The 18,293-nt window shown below is 43.4% G+C and overlaps 2 protein-coding genes across 2 annotated transcripts in view; both read right to left on the bottom strand.

Moving 5' to 3' along the window:
* The window catches only part of LOC311232773 (uncharacterized protein), a gene marked incomplete at its 5' end in the record, with an annotated part of 152,562 nt that overhangs the window by 114,773 nt on the left and 19,496 nt on the right, over positions 1-18,293 (bottom strand). The window lies entirely within an intron of this gene.
* On the bottom strand, positions 5,783-14,563 carry LOC311232775 (uncharacterized protein). The gene is made up of 7 exons (XM_084338354.1): positions 14,438-14,563; positions 13,464-13,519; positions 12,300-12,514; positions 10,193-10,467; positions 9,225-9,338; positions 8,118-8,262; positions 5,783-6,626 (listed from the first exon to the last, which is right to left on the bottom strand). Exons 1-7 carry the CDS (start codon positions 14,546-14,548, stop codon positions 6,415-6,417), a joined length of 1,128 nt encoding a protein of 375 aa, XP_084194480.1. The 5' UTR covers positions 14,549-14,563; the 3' UTR covers positions 5,783-6,414.

The raw sequence follows: 18,293 nt of genomic DNA, 5'->3' as shown, positions 1-18,293 counted from the left end.
GTTTGTTTAAATTGGTTTGGTTGTTTCTCATACTATCACTTACACGCACCACACACTGATTCACTCATGCACTCACTACATCACTGATATTACTGATCCATTCATTCTTTAAATTCTTTTGTTTGTAAATAGTTTAATAGTATAATTAAATCACTTTTCTTAAAAAATCCTCAAGTACTTGTGTGGTCTCCCTTGTTTTGTCTGTACCTTGAGTTTGGTTCATGACAGTGGGTCCAAAATGAATGTTGTTTACATGTTGCATGCCTGTATCCCCTCCCTTCTTCCCATTAATTTCCCCATGTGGAATGCACCTGATTGGATAAATTACATGCTGGTGCATCTAGTGGCTGAATGTTATCTAGCGGCACGGTGGTGTAGTGGTTAACTGTCGCCTCACAGCAAGAAGGTCCAGGGTTCGATTCCCGCTTGGGGACCAGGTTTCCATGATGCCAGTTACCCAGGTGGGGTATCTCCCAGGCCTTTCTGTGTGGAGTTTGCATGTTCTCCCCGTGCTCGCAAGGGTTTCCCCCCGATAAGATAAATCCAATGGAAAAACATGCACAACAACAGATCGCTAACGCTGTGGCGTCCTTGACGAAGACGGGCAGGAGCACTTGGATTGGTCCCCGGCTCACGTCGATGCCCTAGCTGCTCCCGGCTGCCCATGGGGGGAAGGACGACGGGATGGGTCAAATGCAGAGACTCAATCGCATTAGGCGACACAAGAAAATTGCATGTGTGTGTGTTCCTGTGTGTGTGTGCCGCCCATCGCATGTGTGTGTCGTTTGCATGCCAAATAAAGACTTCCTAAGTCCTGCATTATTATTATCTATAGCACCTTTAAGTGGCTGTCAAATTTATCATCATGCAGATTACACTATTGTATATTGTATTGCTGACTCTGACCCGCAACTCTCCTTTAATGCTCTGCAGAGGCACGGTGGTGTAGTGGTTAACACTGTCGCCTCACAGCAAGAAGGTCCAGGGTTCGATTCCCGCTTGGGGACCAGGCCCTCATTTATCAATGGTGCGTACGCACAGATATGTGCGTAAACCGTGCGTACGATCATTTCTAAGCAAAGTGTGTGACTTATCAATTTGAACGTGTGCTTGGCGCCCGGTGGTAGAATATTATTATTGCAACGCGGAAATAAGCTTTCGTGCATTACTTCCAACACTGGCGCGTGTTCTGTATGAACCGTAGGGCTGGGCGATATGACGATATTATATAAATATCGGGTACAGTTCATTAACGATACACTTTTTTAACGTATCGTGGATATCGTGATGTTTTGCCCAAGAGGATTGTGTCGCGTCAATCTGGTCCACCCCGTTCAAACTTTTGAACAACGCCGCTCCCACACACACACTACTGCATCAAAGTTAGTACTTATGATTAACAAAGGCATTCGTTTTGTGCCATTAACATTATATAGTTACACGTTATATAGTTACACATCAGCGTATTTACCCAAACATGGCAACGTCCGATGACGACATAGATAGCAAGCGTTACTGTTCATATCTCAGTCCGTGCCGAGTTGTGCGTGCCCATTCTGCGGTCTGTTAATAAAGTTTTCAATCAGACAGATGTATGGAAAGGCTTTTATTATAACATTTGTTGCAGTAAAATCATTATGCCTCGTTGTCATGCTGCGGTGCGCTAGTAATCACTCGTCGGCAGCGGTGAGCCGTTGTTGTTGTCGTTGAGCTGAGCTCTCGTTAAAATCAATGGAGGGCATTCAGGAATGTAAAAAAACAATAGCGCTGCTTGCCGATTGGTGCTAAGAACAGTAGGGCGGGTACAAGCGGTGTGACGTAATTGGCAGACTCGACTGTCAATCAAAATGATTCTGTTGCCGGCTGAATGATTGAATGAATGAACGTTATTAACGATTGCAGAATGGGTACAATACAGTACAGCTCAATACAACAACAGTGGACTGACTGGAGGATGAAGACCAGAAAAAGACTTTCGGCTTTTTTAAGGGTCCTCCATTTTCAATTCATCAAAACATTTAGAGACATACAAATATACAGTAGTTTCATAAAAATGCTAAAATCCTATTGATTGATTGATTTAAAACTTTATTAACATATTGCAGAATGGGTACAGTACAGCTCAATACATACAATTGTTAAGGGGATGCAGACCAGAGAAAGACTTTCGTCTTGTTTACATCAGGGTCCCCCATTTTCAATTCATCATATTTCATATCTAAATCATATAATATCTCATTGCTAAATATATGCAATATATAATCTAATAATCCAATAATCTAAATCTAATATATAATATAAAAATGCTAAATGCATGGGTATTTTATTTTGTCTTTAATGTTAGCTTGCAAACTCGAATACTGTCTTGGTAAGCCTCATAATGAATTGTTTGGGGAAAAAAAGAAAAACATCGTGATGCGTATCGTGTATCGCCGAAAGGTCAGAAAATATCGTGATATCATATTTAGGCCATATCGCCCAGCCCTAATGAACCGTAATTCATTATAGTTAATTGTAAAATAGCAACAGTAGTGTAATTATAACGGGCTCACGCTCGAACAAGAGGTTGGCCTGCTTGTTTGGCACGGGGGGCAGACGCAGAACACCCACCTCCAAACGCGATTAAATATTGTTTCAAATAAAAAGCGAAATACAAATATTTTGTGTGTCATGTTTCCAAATAAGATTGGTCACAACGAAATGCTTTCTACTTCAATTTGTTGGTTAGAATAGATGACCTCCGTTAAAACTTCACTGAGACTAACAGTCTATTTGTGAGCTCCCGCACAGACGTGATAATAATAACAATAATAATAATAATAATAATAATAATAATAATAATAATAATAATAATAATAATAATAATAATAACAATAATAGTTTAATTTTATATAGCACCTTTCAAGAGACCCAAGGTCGCTTTACATAGATAGGGGGGGGGGGGGAAATAACAAAGTAACAAACAGTGGACAGACACAACATATAAATATGATGATGGAATTCAAGTTCGCGTTTTTATTGATCACATAGGCTACATGGCACGGTCCATCGTGATATTGGAGATGGATCGAGCAATAGACTGTTACTGTACCACCTGTCAAAGCTCCATCACAAATTCAGTTATGTGAATAGAAAGGTTCTTGTATATGCTCTCGTATTATTGTTTATATAGGCTAACTAATACCGACATCAAAATAGATTGTATGTTATTAATTAAGGTTATTAATGACACCAATGGCAAACAGTGGTTATATTATCGTACTTGGCCATCGCGTCCCGCTCTTAAGCCTATCGAGATATACCTCATCTCATGTACCTATTGTACTCCACCAACGAAAAAACAAATACGCCCATCACTTGCAGGGTCCCGCCCCTATGGAGGCGTAGCCTATAAGACACTAGGCATGGTCACCAAACACTCTTCCTCTATTTTCGTTTCCATCATAACGGTCGCAGTGCGCCTTATGTAACTAGTTGTTATGAAAAGATTAGAGAAATTGCGTAATGTTGAAAGCCTACCGGAGGTTTGCTTACTCCTGGAATCTTCGGGGCATGTTTCAGCGACACGTCGGGCCTATGTTGATGTTTCCTCGTCTGGCGGCAGCAGGCCAAGGAGCAGCGTACAAGGTTTGGCTATCGAGCCGGCTTGTACACAGGTAGGCCTTGTGTCATCAGGCATTGATGTTGGTATTGGTAATGCTGTGAAGTGTGTTTCGGCGCCAGGGCCGGGGTGGCTTGGTGAACGTTCCACTGCAGTGGCCGATTTCCTGGCGATCCTGGAGCATGCTGCTAACGCTAATGCTACTAATGCTACTGCTAATGCTAATGTTGATGCTGAAATGGGTCGTTGTTCTAATATTCCCCGCCGCGGGACGTTGCCGCTTTTCCCTCCTCTTGCCCGGTTCATTGATGAAGGTCAGTCGGTTGCTAATGTGGGGGGTTTCGCTGAGTCTTATTTACCTTTTTTACAAGTAAAAGGGCTAACAACAGGGTGCAGGCTGGGTGTACCGTGGCTACGTAGCCAGGTAGCTTTGTTCCTGTGCCCCGGCAGGGATGAACGATGTCCCACCCGGCCGATGCTTGAGAGCGAATCGGCTCGGAGGGTGGCAGTATGGACGGATGAGTGGTATACTGCTGCAGGATGGTTTGTAGCGGCGGCCAGTGTTATGGCTCAGCTGGCTAGTTTCCTATCCACATTGGCGTCGGGTAGTGGGGCTATGGGTCCAGCCGACATTGTAAACATGTTGCATGTTTGTGGTGTTATAGAGATCTTGACTCAGTCGCAAGCTATAACTGCGGGGAGGATTAGGATGCTATCAACGTTTGTTGTTAGGCATGTTTGGTTGGAGCACTCTCCTCTTGGGGAAGAGGATAGGTTTTCTCTCCTCACGACTCCTTTTTCCACGGAAAGACTTTTTGGTCGTTCTGTGGAGGCGCAGGCGGTTGTTGATCTGGGTCCCACACCGCCTCACGCTGTGCAGCCAGAGGTGGGAGCACGGCCTCGTCAACGACTGTGGCGAGGCCCTCGACAGGCGGCCATGTTTCCCCCGCCAGTGGTGCCCTGGGCGGAGAGTCAACAGGGATCCACAAGACCGACAGCCTTGGCGGCCGAGGGATCGGCCATTTTGGGTGAATTCGGCTTGGATAAAACAAGCCGTCGTCATTCTGCCGCGAGCAGCCCGCTCCCCGTTCAATCCTCTCTCTGTTACCCACGGAAGCGGGGCTCTGATCGTTTTCCTTTGGCTGCGGGCCGCGAACCTTCTTTGAAGCGCATGCGGCCCCATTCTTCACTTCTCATGGGGACAGGGGCTGACACCCAGTTGATGGCTGAGCCTGGGTCTGTCCGTGAGAATGTTGTGCTGTCGCGTGGCTCCTGCACCACACGTTGTGTGATGGGTGAGCCTGGTGTTACAGCTGCCACTAGCTACAGTGGTCAGCAGGGGGACTCGAGGCCTCTTCTGTTGAATGCACAGCAAGGGTTACCCCAGCCTCGCCTTCGCCAGGCGGGGTATCACGTAGGGCTGGGCGATATGACGATATTATATAAATATCGGGTACAGTTCATTAACGATACACTTTTTCAACGTATCGTGGATATCGTGATGTTTTGCCCAAGAGGATTGTGTCGCGTCAATCTGTCCACACGTTACTCGTTCATATCTCAGCCTGTGCTGAGATATGCCCATTCCGCGGTCTGTTAATAAAGTTTTCAATCAGACAGATGTATGGAAAGGCTTTTATTATAACATTCGTTGTAGTAAAATCATTATGCCTCATTTAGTCATCCTGTAGTGTGAAGCACTGGTCTCCTACTCGACGGCCGCGGGGAGCTAACGTTAGTAGCTTTGTTGACAGTGTTCACTTCAGCACACGGGACATTCAGGAAGTCATAACGCTTGCCGATTGGTGCTAAGAACAGCAGGGCGGGTGCAAGCGGTGTGACGTCATTGGCAGACTCGACTGTCAATCAAAATGATTATGTTTCCGTCAGAATGAATGAATGAAAACTGTATTAAAAGGTTGCAGAATGGGTACAATACAGTACAGGAGGATGAAGACCAGAAAAAGACTTTCGGCTTTTTTACATAAGGGTCCTCCATTTTCAATTCATCAAAACATTTAGAGACATACATATATACAGTAGTTTCATAAAAATGCTAAAATGCTATTTATTGATTGATTGATTTAAAACTTTAACATATTGCAGAATGGGTACAGTACAGCTCAATACATACAATTGTTAAGGGGATGCAGACCAGAGAAAGACTTTAGTCTTGTTTACATCAGGGTCCCCCATTTTCAATTCATCATATTTCATATCTAAATCATATAATATCTCATATGCAATATATAATCTAATAATCTAAATCTAATATAAAAATGCTAAATGCATGGGTATTTTATTTTGTCTTTAATGTTAGCTTGCAAACTCAAATACTGTCTTGGTAAGCCTCATAATGAATTGTTTGGGGTAAAAAAGAAAAACATCGTGATGTGTATCGTGTATCGCCGAAAGGTCAGAAAATATCGTGATATCATATTTAGGCCATATCGCCCAGCCCTAGTATCACGCTGATGTCTCCCACTCCCGTGAGAGCGGCAGTGGTCTGCAAAGAAGAGGGGAGCGTGATTTGGGTGATAGCAATATCACTGCAGGGCTTCGGCGTGTAGGAGCCCATGCCCCTCATGCCTTGCGTGTCTAGCTGCAGAACAACTCCTCAGCATGCGCTAGATGGGTGTTCAGGGGGGGGGTGTGTGTCAACCAGTTTGATGACAGCTTCTCCCGTATCAAACCGGCCCTTTCTGTCGGGGTCCCCCCTTGGGTGCGTCGCACAGCGGGAGGGACCGGGCCAACTATCTACTGTTCCTTGCGGCCCAGCGTCAGTTGACGGCGGGTGCGCTGTGGGATTATTTTCACAGGATATGGCAAAAAGAAGGCCATTTGGGGGGGGGGATAGGCTGGTGTCCTGCTGGAGAAGTGATGTTAACCGTTCCATTAAAAGTGTTGTCATTCATGTTATAAGCAGTGACGAATGCACCAGTATGAGCAGAGATTGAGGGAGGAGCAGAAGGACGAGGAGCAGAGGAGGAGCCGGCGTCTCCTCCTGCCACGGCTGCCTGTCCACCTGGAGGGGAAGGGACAGAAACGGGGCATCAGACACGGAGAAACAGAGCCGGCTCAGACTCACATCATTTTATTGTCACAGCTTTTTTAACGCTTTCACTACCACACCACAAAGGGCTAACGCTAACCCTTTCACTACCGCAATACAGAAGGTTAACCCTTTCACTACCACAAAGGGCTAACCCTTTCACTACCACACTACAGAACGGTAACCCTTTCACTACCACAAAGGGCTAACCCTTTCACTACCACACTACAGAACGGTAACCCTTTCACTACCACTACAAAGGGTTAACCCCTTCACTACAAAATGTTAACCCTTTCACTACCACACTACAGAAGGTTAACCCTTTCACTACCACACTACAGGTTAAACACCTGCGCTGTGGTAGTGAAGGGGTTAAATGTACATATATTCAGAAAAACGTGAGATGCTTGTTTTTCCTGGCTCCTCAACCGTAGTAGTTTTGTAGACAACAATACACAACGATCTATACAAACTATACAATAATACAGGGTATTTAAAGACTATTCTACCGTGTAAGTAGCAGCAGTGTGTGCGTGTAATCAGTGTGCTTGTGTAAGTCACTGGAGGTGCTTTTGTGTGTGTCTGCTCATGTGATAATTCAGAGTCTATCCGTCAGTAGTCTGTTCGCCCGGTGGAAGTAGCTGCTCAGTGTTCTGTTGGACGTGGACCTGAGACTGCGGTAGCTCTACATTCAAACAGCCATCACTTATACAGAGTGTCTGGTCAGTAACATGGGTCTCCCAGTCCCTCCGCTCTGCAGTAAACAGAAAATGACCTGCCAGTGCAGTAAGAACATTTGGCTTGGCAAGATTTATTGAATGTAAAAATATCTAGGGTTCTCCCTCCTGATTGGATAAAGTGAGAACAGGATTTCAGAAAATGTATTTTCTGTTTACTGCAGAGCGGAGGGACTGAGAGACCCATGTTACTGACCAGACACTCTATATCAGTGATGTCTGTTTACTGCAGAGCGGAGGGACTGGGAGACCCATGTTACTGACCAGACACTCTATATCAGTGATGGCTGTTTACTGCAGAGTGGAGGGACTGGGAGACCCATGTTACTGACCAGACACTCTATATCAGTGATGGCTGTTTACTGCAGAGCGGAGGGACTGGGAGACCCATGTTACTGACCAGACACTCTATATCAGTGATGGCTGTTTACTGCAGAGCGGAGGGACTGGGAGACCCATGTTACTGACCAAGACACTCTATATCAGTGATTGCTGTTTACTGCAGAGCGGAGGGACTGGGAGACCCATGTTACTGACCAGACACTCTGTATCAGTGATGTGTTTACTGCAGAGTGGAGGGACTGGGAGACCCATGTTACTGACCAGACACTCCATATATCAGTGATGGCTGTTGGAATGTAGAGCTGCTTAACACTTATTTTAACAAAAGATTACTTAACTGATAATTCTGATAACTGTGATCATTCCATTCAAGGAGTGAATTTACCTGGCAGGTCAACATCTCGACTCCAAACAGCACAGCCATCACGTGGATCCCTTATCGTCAATCCAACCTCCCTTGCGTTTGGATCCGTTTTTACTACAAATGTCGGATCGTATTTTGGTCCATAATTCAGACGAAACTGCCCACTCTGAGAACAGATGACAAAGTAATTGTAATAGATCAAAAGCAATAAAACATTTATATACCGGTAATTCATATTCCTTTAATTGTGCACTAATGATTTTCGATTGTTTAGAATGAGGACCGCATAGACACAGCCGTTGCGATTGAGTCTACACAGTCCTCACTCTGTCCGGCTGGCAATGAGGACCACGTGGACTGAACCTTTAAATTACAAGTTTATTCCATGCAATGTGTCTGAGTCTATGCAGTGCTTGTTGCAAATTACCTGCCAGTGCAGTAAGAACATTTGGTTTGGCAAAATGTCTTGAATGTAAAAATATCTAGGGTTCTCTCTCCTGATTGGATAAAGTAAGAACGGGATTCCAGAAAATTTATTTTGTGTTTACTGCAGAGCGGAGGGACTGGGAGACCCATGTTACTGACCAGACACTCTATATCAGTGATGACTGTTTACTGCAGAGTGGAGGGACTGGGAGACCCATGTTACTGACCAGACACTATATCAGTGATGGCTGTTTACTGCAGAGCGGAGGGACTGGGAGACCCATGTTACTGACCAGACACTCTATATCAGTGATGGCTGTTTACTGCAGAGCGGAGGGACTGGGAGACCCATGTTACTGACCAGACACTCTATATCAGTGATGACTGTTTACTGCAGAGTGGAGGGACTGGGAGACCCATGTTACTGACCAGACACTCTGTATCAGTGATGTCAGAATGTAGAGCTATTATTTTAACATGTAGACTTCAAAATGACAAAAGCAATGCTTACTTTTCTGTAAGGGTTTTCCAACCGGAATACAGTATGATGATACTAGAAGGTGTGTGAGTGTGTGTTTTGTGTGCACGTGTATGTGTGTATGTGTGTGTGTGTGTGTGTGTGTGTGTGTGTGTGTGTGTGTGTGTGTGTGTGTGTGTGTGTGTGTGTGTGTGTGTGTGTGTGTGGGGGGGGGGTATGCTGACCGTAGGTTGCCGCCTATACTCTGGAACACACTCCAGACTGTAGTCTTGGTCTCTGGTCAGGTCACAACTGGCTTCGATCGGGATTTCTTTGCTATCCTCATGCTGTGCGTATACCTTCAACCGGAAAAATTGGATCGGATAGTTTAGTATTAAAATTTTTATATTTAATCAATGTGATTCAGTTAGCACACAGAAATAGAAGGTTGCATTCATTCAGATACATTATTCTATATCTATGAGTTGGCAAGACAAGTGTCCGCTTGTACTTCACAGAAACAAGTGTACCACTCGTTTGTTAAAATAACTGGCCTACATGTTAAAATAATAGCTCTACATTCCGACAGCCAGTGAGTAACATGGGTCTCCCAGTCCCTCCGTTCTGCAGTAAACACAAAATACATTTCCTAGTATCCTCTCTCCCATGACCTGGGCACGCCCCCCCCCCCCCCCCCCCCCCCCCCCCCCCCCCCATTGGGACAATGTGCAATTCATTTTAAATTTGTATACTGTAATTTGATTTTATTTGACTTAACACTGTGCAATAGTGCTCACCATTTATTTATTTAATTCATTGGAACTTTTTATTTCAGCGCTGACCTTCATTGTTTGTTTGTTGCATTGGTTGTCCTTTTTTATCGCTCTCTATTGTCCGTCAACTGACTGAGCTGCTACTGGATACCTGAATTTCCCCAAGGGGATTAATAAAGTATCTATCTATCTATCTATCTATCTATCTATCTATCTATCTATCTATCTATCTATCTATCTATCTATCTATCTATCTATTTACAGTATCTATCTATCTATCCCTCCCCCCGTTCCCTCTCCGTTCCCACCTCACTCCCACCCCGTTCCCTCCCCGGTAATATTATATGTTACAATAGGCAATACAGAATTAGAATCTGAATGTATACTAAGAGTACGAGTAAACAGTATACACAAGGTACCCTAACTGGACCCTAACTTACGTCGTTGTATAGCACGTTTCTCGGCAGCAGAAACACGTCCAGTACTTGGTGTTCAGACCGTGCTGGTCGTCGGACGAGGAGCAGAATCAGGCTGCTTATTGATCGAGGTGAGGGGAACAGCCCTTCGAGGAGCCGCCATATCAAACCAAAGAGGGAGAGGTGTGGTACGTTCACCACCACGTGAGTCCGGGTAATCCTCAGCGGCTCCAAGATGGTCCTCAACCCATCATCGGTGATGTGGACGACAGCTAACGACAGATAATCGCAGGACAGCGCTGTGGAGGACAACAGAAATGTTGCTTCATACCTCTGTGATCACGTATGCTGTACGTATGCTGTACGTTGTTTCATACCTCTGTTTCTCTATTGTTTTTGTATTATGCATTACTAGGAATGTCGGACTCTTAACCACCAAAACCTGCACGGACTACAACGTATGACGTATATCATGCCAGTTAGGGTACCTTGTGTATACTGCACCTTGTGTATACTGTTTACTTTTACTCATAGTATATATTCAGATTCAAATAATATATTTGTTGTAACGCACAATATAACCGATAGGGCAAACAGACCCTTGTGCTGAGTATATAGTGTGACAGCAGGCCTATGTGCTGAGTGTATTGTGTGACAGCAGGGATATGTGCTGAGTGTATTGTGTGACAGCAGGCCTATAGTATGTACTGAGTGTATTGTGTGACAGCAGGCCTATAGTATGTGCTGAGTGTATTGTGTGACAGCAGACCTATAGTATGTACTGAGTGTATTGTGTGACAGCAGGCCTATAGTATGTACTGAGTGTATTGTGTGACAGCAGGCCTATGTACTGAGTGTATTGTGTGACAGCAGACCTATGTGCTGAGTGTATTGTTTGACACCAGACCTATGTACTGAGTGTATTGTTTGACAGCAGACCTATGTGCAGAGTGTATTGTTTGACAGCAGACCTATGTGCTGAGTGTATTGTGTGGCACCAGACCTATGTACTGAGTGTATTGTCTGACAGCAGACCTATGTGCTGAGTGTATTGTGTGACAGCAGGCCTATGTGCTGAGTGTATTGTCTGACAGCAGACCTATGTGCTGAGTGTATTGTTTGACACCAGGCCTATGTGCTGAGTGTATTGTCTGACAGTAGGCCTATGTGCTGAGTGTATTGTCTGACAGTAGGCCTATGTGCCGAGTGTATTGTGTGACAGTAGACCTATGTGCTGAGTGTATTGTTTGACACCAGGCCTATGTACTGAGTGTATTGTATGACAGCAGGCCTATGTGCCGAGTGTATTGTATGACAGCAGGCCTATGTGCCGAGTGTATTGTCTGACACCAGACCTATGTGCTGAGTGTATTGTTTGACAGTAGACCTATGTGCTGAGTGTATTGTTTGACAGCAGACCTATGTGCTGAGTGTACTGAGTATCCCTAAAGGTGCTCCCATAGTCGAGCGGACTGTACACGGACTGGACTCTGCGGAGGTCCACTGGACTCTTTGAGCTTTCATAGTCGAGCGGATCTCCGTGGACCAATTTCCTACATGTCTCGCGCCAGTTTACACCAGTTTACACCTCACGCCAGTTTGTGTGACACCAAGTGGGCACCGCAGACGTCCGCACGTCAGAAAATAGGAGCTTCGCACTTGGACTCTGCTGTGGGTCTGCTTTGAGTACCCTTTCGGTCCGCTTTGAGCATGCGGGAGTTTGCTCCGTGTATGGTCCGCTCGACTATGGGAGGGCCTTAAGGCACATTCCTGTGCATTCCTTGCATTGGTAAAAATCTATTAATTAAATCATTGATTTAATAAATGTCAGTTATATTCTTCAAATAATCACCAAATATCAATGAAAGCTGAGACCCCGAATATCCATTTGAGATGCATCCTAACACTGTGTCAAACTGTTGTTGTTATTAATATATAATAAACATTGTGTTTTGAATCTCATCTATTCAAATATTGTGAGTGTACTGTATGAAGACTTGGGGCATTATATAGTTTTCCTATGTATAATGTCATGTCAACAATGTCGCCCAAAGTGCTACCGTTTCATAAGGTTATTAGATTAATAATGTGCAAATAATTAGCAATATGTCATCAACAAACACTGACTTACCGGCTGAAGTTAAACAGTGTGGGAGCTGTAGCTGGGAGACAGAGCCCTGAGGACACTGGATCCTGAACAGAGGACCTGCAGGAGTCATGCCAGCTGACTTGAGGAGGCTCTCGTCCCATTGGACGGTCTCGTACTGCACCTCCCTCTCCCCCTCCACTCCAAACACCAGCCCTGTGGAACCACACTCGAACACACCTGCACTGGGCAACCTGGACCTGGGGCACACAATAGTAACTGCTGTATTAGAAAGATTACATGATGTTGGCTTTATATACCATCTGTTTTTATATAACCTGAATCTGGGGCAAAGATTCAAACAACTATAACGTTGGCTCTATAATTATTAGTATGTGTGTTTATATAACCTGAACCTGAGACACCATAGGAACACCTGTATCAGAACGATTCAGATGCAGGTTATAACCAAAGAATCAGATTTATACTAATGTCTGTTTTCCCTACAGTGATGCAGAAACTGACGTTTAATAATGATAGCAATATATTCAGTTCCTCCAGTCCAATAATTCTCTCCCAATATAGGCACACGTGCAATAGAGAACACATCCAAGCTTTGCTCGAATTGAAGTTAAGTTCCTTTCTAAAGCCATGAAACATTAGGGCTCCATCTGAATAGCTATAGTTCTTGGAACAGCAGAGAGGTACACTCTCACAACATGCATGTTTGGTGACTAAAACTCTACTTATTTAATCTTGATAAATCAAATACAAATATCACACTTCATACAGTTGCTGTGGGTCTGGTTTACTAGGCTTCAGACTAAGTGAGATTTTAGGCTTACTAGGCTTCAGACTAAGTGAGATATTAGTCTTACTAGGCATCAGCCTAAGGGAGATTAGTCTTATAGGCTTCAGACCAAGGGAGATATTAGGCTTAGTGCACAGTAAATTTCACAGAGTACATTTTGCAGAGTAAATTTTTACTCAACTACTACTACTCAAACTTACTAAAATGTTACTCAGTTTGAGTAAAATCTACTCTGCGAAATGTACTGTGTGTGTATACTCTACTTTCTATAACATATAAGTCATTCAAACCAAGTATGGCAATTCAAAGTAAATTGTTATTTAGAATTTGTACAGATTCAAATGTTAACATCTTGAAGGGCAGGGGAAACAGAAGAGCCTGTATTAAAATGTGGTTACTTGTATACGGTGCTTGTAGAGACAGTTGACACGTCAGGTGTGAAGCTCGTCCAGGACTGGAATACAAAAAAGGAACAGAACGTGTTGTTTTCTAAAAGATACCAACATCAATACTGTGCTAAAGTTTGACCAAAGTAGAATTCCCATACGTCACAGTCAAATCTATTTTGATAACGTGGGGTTTTATTATCTTTGGTTTGGCAAAATGTCTTGAATGTAAAAATATCTAGGGTTCTCTCTCCTGATTGGATAAAGTAAGAACGGGATTCCAGAAAATTTATTTTGTGTTTACTGCAGAGCGGAGGGACTGAGAGACCCATGTTACTGACCAGACACTCTATATCAGTGATGGCTGTTTACTGCAGAGTGGAGGGACTGGGAGACCCATGTTACTGACCAGACACTCTATATCAGTGATGGCTGTTTACTGCAGAGCGGAGGGACTGGGAGACCCATGTTACTGACCAGACACTCTATATCAGTGATGACTGTTTACTGCAGAGTGGAGGGACTGGGAGACCCATGTTACTGACCAGACACTATATCAGTGATGGCTGTTTACTGCAGAGTGGAGGGACTGGGAAACCCATGTTACTGACCAGACACTCTATATCAGTGATGGCTGTTTACTGCAGAGTGGAGGGACTGGGAGACCCATGTTACTGACCAGACACTCTATATCAGTGATGGCTGTTTACTGCAGAGTGGAGGGACTGAGAGACCCATGTTACTGACCAGACACTCTGTATCAGTGATGTCAGAATGTAGAGCTATTATTTTAACATGTAGACTTCAAAATGACAAAAGCAATGCTTACTTTTCTGTAAGGGTTTTCCAACCGGAATACAGTATGATGATACTAGAAGGTGTGTGAGTGTGTGTTTTGTGTGCACGTGTATGTGTGTATGTGTGTGTGTGTGTGTGTGTGTGTGTGTGTGTGTGTGTGTGTGTGTGGGGGGGGGGGGTATGCTGACCTCAGGTGGTGGTCGGACGAGGAGCAGAATCAGGCTGCTCATTGATCGAAGTGAGGGGAGCCGCCATGTCAAACCAAAGAAGGAGAGGTGTGGTCTAAAGCCATGAAACATTAGGGCTCCATCTGAATAGCTATAGTTCTTGGAACAGCAGAGAGGTACACTCTCACAACATGCATGTTTGGTGACTAAAACTCTACTTATTTAATCTTGATAAATCAAATACAAATATCACACTTCATACAGTTGCTGTGGGTCTGGTTTACTAGGCTTCAGACTAAGTGAGATTTTAGGCTTACTAGGCTTCAGACTAAGTGAGATATTAGTCTTACTAGGCATCAGCCTAAGGGAGATTAGTCTTATAGGCTTCAGACCAAGGGAGATATTAGGCTTAGTGCACAGTAAATTTCACAGAGTACATTTTGCAGAGTAAATTTTTACTCAACTACTACTACTCAAACTTACTAAAATGTTACTCAGTTTGAGTAAAATCTACTCTGCGAAATGTACTGTGTGTGTATACTCTACTTTCTATAACATATAAGTCATTCAAACCAAGTATGGCAATTCAAAGTAAATTGTTATTTAGAATTTGTACAGATTCAAATGTTAACATCTTGAAGGGCAGGGGAAACAGAAGAGCCTGTATTAAAATGTGGTTACTTGTATACGGTGCTTGTAGAGACAGTTGACACGTCAGGTGTGAAGCTCGTCCAGGACTGGAATACAAAAAAGGAACAGAACGTGTTGTTTTCTAAAAGATACCAACATCAATACTGTGCTAAAGTTTGACCAAAGTAGAATTCCCATACATCACAGTCAAATCTATTTTGATAACGTGGGGTTTTATTATCTTTATGACATTGTAACAGCAACCTCTTATCTATTGGTTTCATTCGGTTGTCTCCGGGTAAAATTTCCAAAGGTTTATAAATTTTATTTTTTTAAATGTAAATAAAAAAAACACCTAAGGAAATGTATATTATTGCACAGAACATTATAGCTTGAGACATTTAAATCAAAGTACCGTACTATATTAACGATGGCAACTTTCTCAGTAATTACACACTACACAATTACACATTATTATTAGTTATTTACACTATGAATTGAAAATGGGGGACCCTGATGTAAACAAGACAAACGCCGTTCTCTGGTCTGCAACACTTTAACAATTGTGTGTATTGAGCCGTACTGTATTGTACCCATTCTGCAATCTGTTAAATAAAGTTTTCATTCATTCATTCATTCATTCATTCATTCATTCATTCATTCATTCATTCATTCATTCATTCATTCATTCATTCATTCAATGCTATAGCATCTCTTCGTGGTAATTAATCCACGCTATCAACACTTAATTTGACAATGATATATACAGTGTATATGCAGGTCAGGAAGATGCCAACAGAAATACTCACGTCATTACTCTGGTATGCTCTGCACAAGGTCACCCCCTCCTCGCTATAGATGCCAAACCACGGGTAGAGGGGTTCAGTGAACGTGGTGTTGTAGGTGTGAAGGTGGGTCCGTGTGTCGTCATCAGCGGAGACCCGGTAGAATGACAGGATGCCAGCGGGCCAGTCCAGATACACTCCGAGTCTGTGGAAGAGGGGGAGGTAGGGACCCGGGACTAACACGCGGTCTACTCCACGGTTGTGATAGAAAGTAAAGCGAGAACCAGCCCCGACAGGGTTAATGTAACAGACCCAGAGCTTGTCGCTCCTTCTTCTGTATCTCGGGTCTCCCACTTCTTTCCTGGTGATGCTCCCGTACGCCACTCCTACAGCACCATATCCCCAGGTCTCTACCTCCCAGTAGCAGCGTCCAGTCAGACTCTCTTCACACAGCACTTCATTACTGCGGTCAAATCTCTCCGGGTGATCAGGATATGTCTGCGGCTCAGGTGTAAACCTCGCTCTTCTGTTCCCCTCGGACAGTAAGATCCTCTTACCTACTGTGTTGGGATCCATTGTGAGTCGACGGTCATCTAAACAAGAAATAACAAATAAAAGTGATGATGACTAATCAGAAGTTGTAACAGTCACACACACAACATGTGCGCGTTATTATATTTGTGTTGTTATTATTGTGACGCGACTTGAGCGCGGGTGATGACGACGTCAGGAGGAGCAGCAGGGACCCACGCGGGTCATTATTGGTGCGCGCGCGCGCGTGCACACAGGAACGCGCTGCACGCGCGGCACTACTTTGCATAACAACGCGGCCGGTCGTCACGTGTTCAAATACCTTCTTCTCCAGATACATTCTGCGAAACTGGTGAATGAAATGTGTTACGTTCCGCTCGTAGAGGCGATTGGGCATTAACCCTGTAATGACCCTAACCCATTTTACATTGTATCCACTATTGTGTGTTCCATATGGTTGTGTATCGACTGTGATCAGTTACTTATATAACAGAAGCACTTTACGGTGCCTGATTATTAACCCCGTGTCCCCTGTAACTATGATCTGATCATCATTGGTGCTTTTATCTAATACAGTTGTTACTCTTTTGTACCCCGGCTGTGCAGTTGGTTATTGAAGGGCATTTTGACAAACAGCAGTTTTCCCTGCTAATGATCATATAACCCGTTTTTATTACATTATTATTTAGGTGCAGACTTATTGCAGAGTGCCATGTTTGTCACTCTGGAGGGGGGGGGGGGGGGGGGGGGGTGCAGTTAGGTTGCATTCTTAATTTGGTTCGGTTTGCTTTCACACAGCGATTTGTCAAGTGCACCAAACTTTCTGAACAATGTCACGCGATCGAAAAGTAACCCGGGAGTGAATTGTTTCGTGCTTTAAACATGATTTGTGCAGTCTTAAATTCAGCCAGGTCCCTGAGTTTCATGGCATGTGATTTTAAAAACAGTGTGTTTGTGTGTTCCAGATATCCTACCTTATTGATAATCCCAATTGCTCTTTTTTGTAGTGTGCATAATGGTTTTAAGTTACTTTTATAAGTGTTACCCCAAATCTCCACACAGTAGTTCAGATATGGTAGTATTTATTAGTGAGCAATATAGAATGTACAGTGATTTATCCCCGCAGATGAATGTAACCTTCTGAGTCTGGGCAAATAACACCTCCATGCAGTCCTTCAATGCTGAATCTGGAGCTCTGTATATACACAACTGACAATCACGTTTCTTTGCTTTTCCATGCTAACAAATAAAAACTCAAAAGTATTAATTATAATTCTTCTTCTTCTTATTATTATTATTATTATATTGAAACATAGCAGCAAATAACCCAGTAGTGCAATACTGAACAGAGACTAGCAAAGTAAGATTTTCATTGTATGGCAAACTGTCTGTTTAACTGTGCACATGACTATAAACAATCTTGAATCTTGAATCCTCTCATGTTCCCATTCGACTTCATATCAATAGGGTTTAGCTTTGTCAACAACACAGGGAAGTTCTACAAACAGGCCAGAGGATGTGCATACTGTATGAGTAAATTAACTATACATTAATTACAAATGTTATGTATAGTTAGTATACATTAATACATTACATTCAAATTAATATATAGTTATATTAACTATACTTCATAAAATGTATTTTTCTTTTTATTTGCTCACACAATATCTTAACAATATAACACAAAAGTAGCCACTGCAGCCGTTATCACAAGCTCTTCTGTGTTCACATAACTTTCCCAAAACTGACTTGTGATCTAGATTCTAAGTTACCTAAACCAGTTTGTCAATTTTAAAAGCTCAGAGGACGGAACGGCTTTATTTGTTTATATTTTTTTATTGACAAGGAGGTAGGGAAGAATAGATAGGTGGATGGATGGAGGAACAGCTATGCAGTTCCAGCTGGACTCCTTCCCCTGAGAGAGAGAGAGC

Source organism: Notolepis coatsorum, assembly GCF_963971535.1.
Source record: "Notolepis coatsorum genome assembly, contig: SUPER_7_unloc_7, whole genome shotgun sequence".
NCBI lineage: Eukaryota > Metazoa > Chordata > Actinopteri > Aulopiformes > Paralepididae > Notolepis > Notolepis coatsorum.
This window is presented reverse-complemented; position numbering and strand designations above follow the sequence as displayed.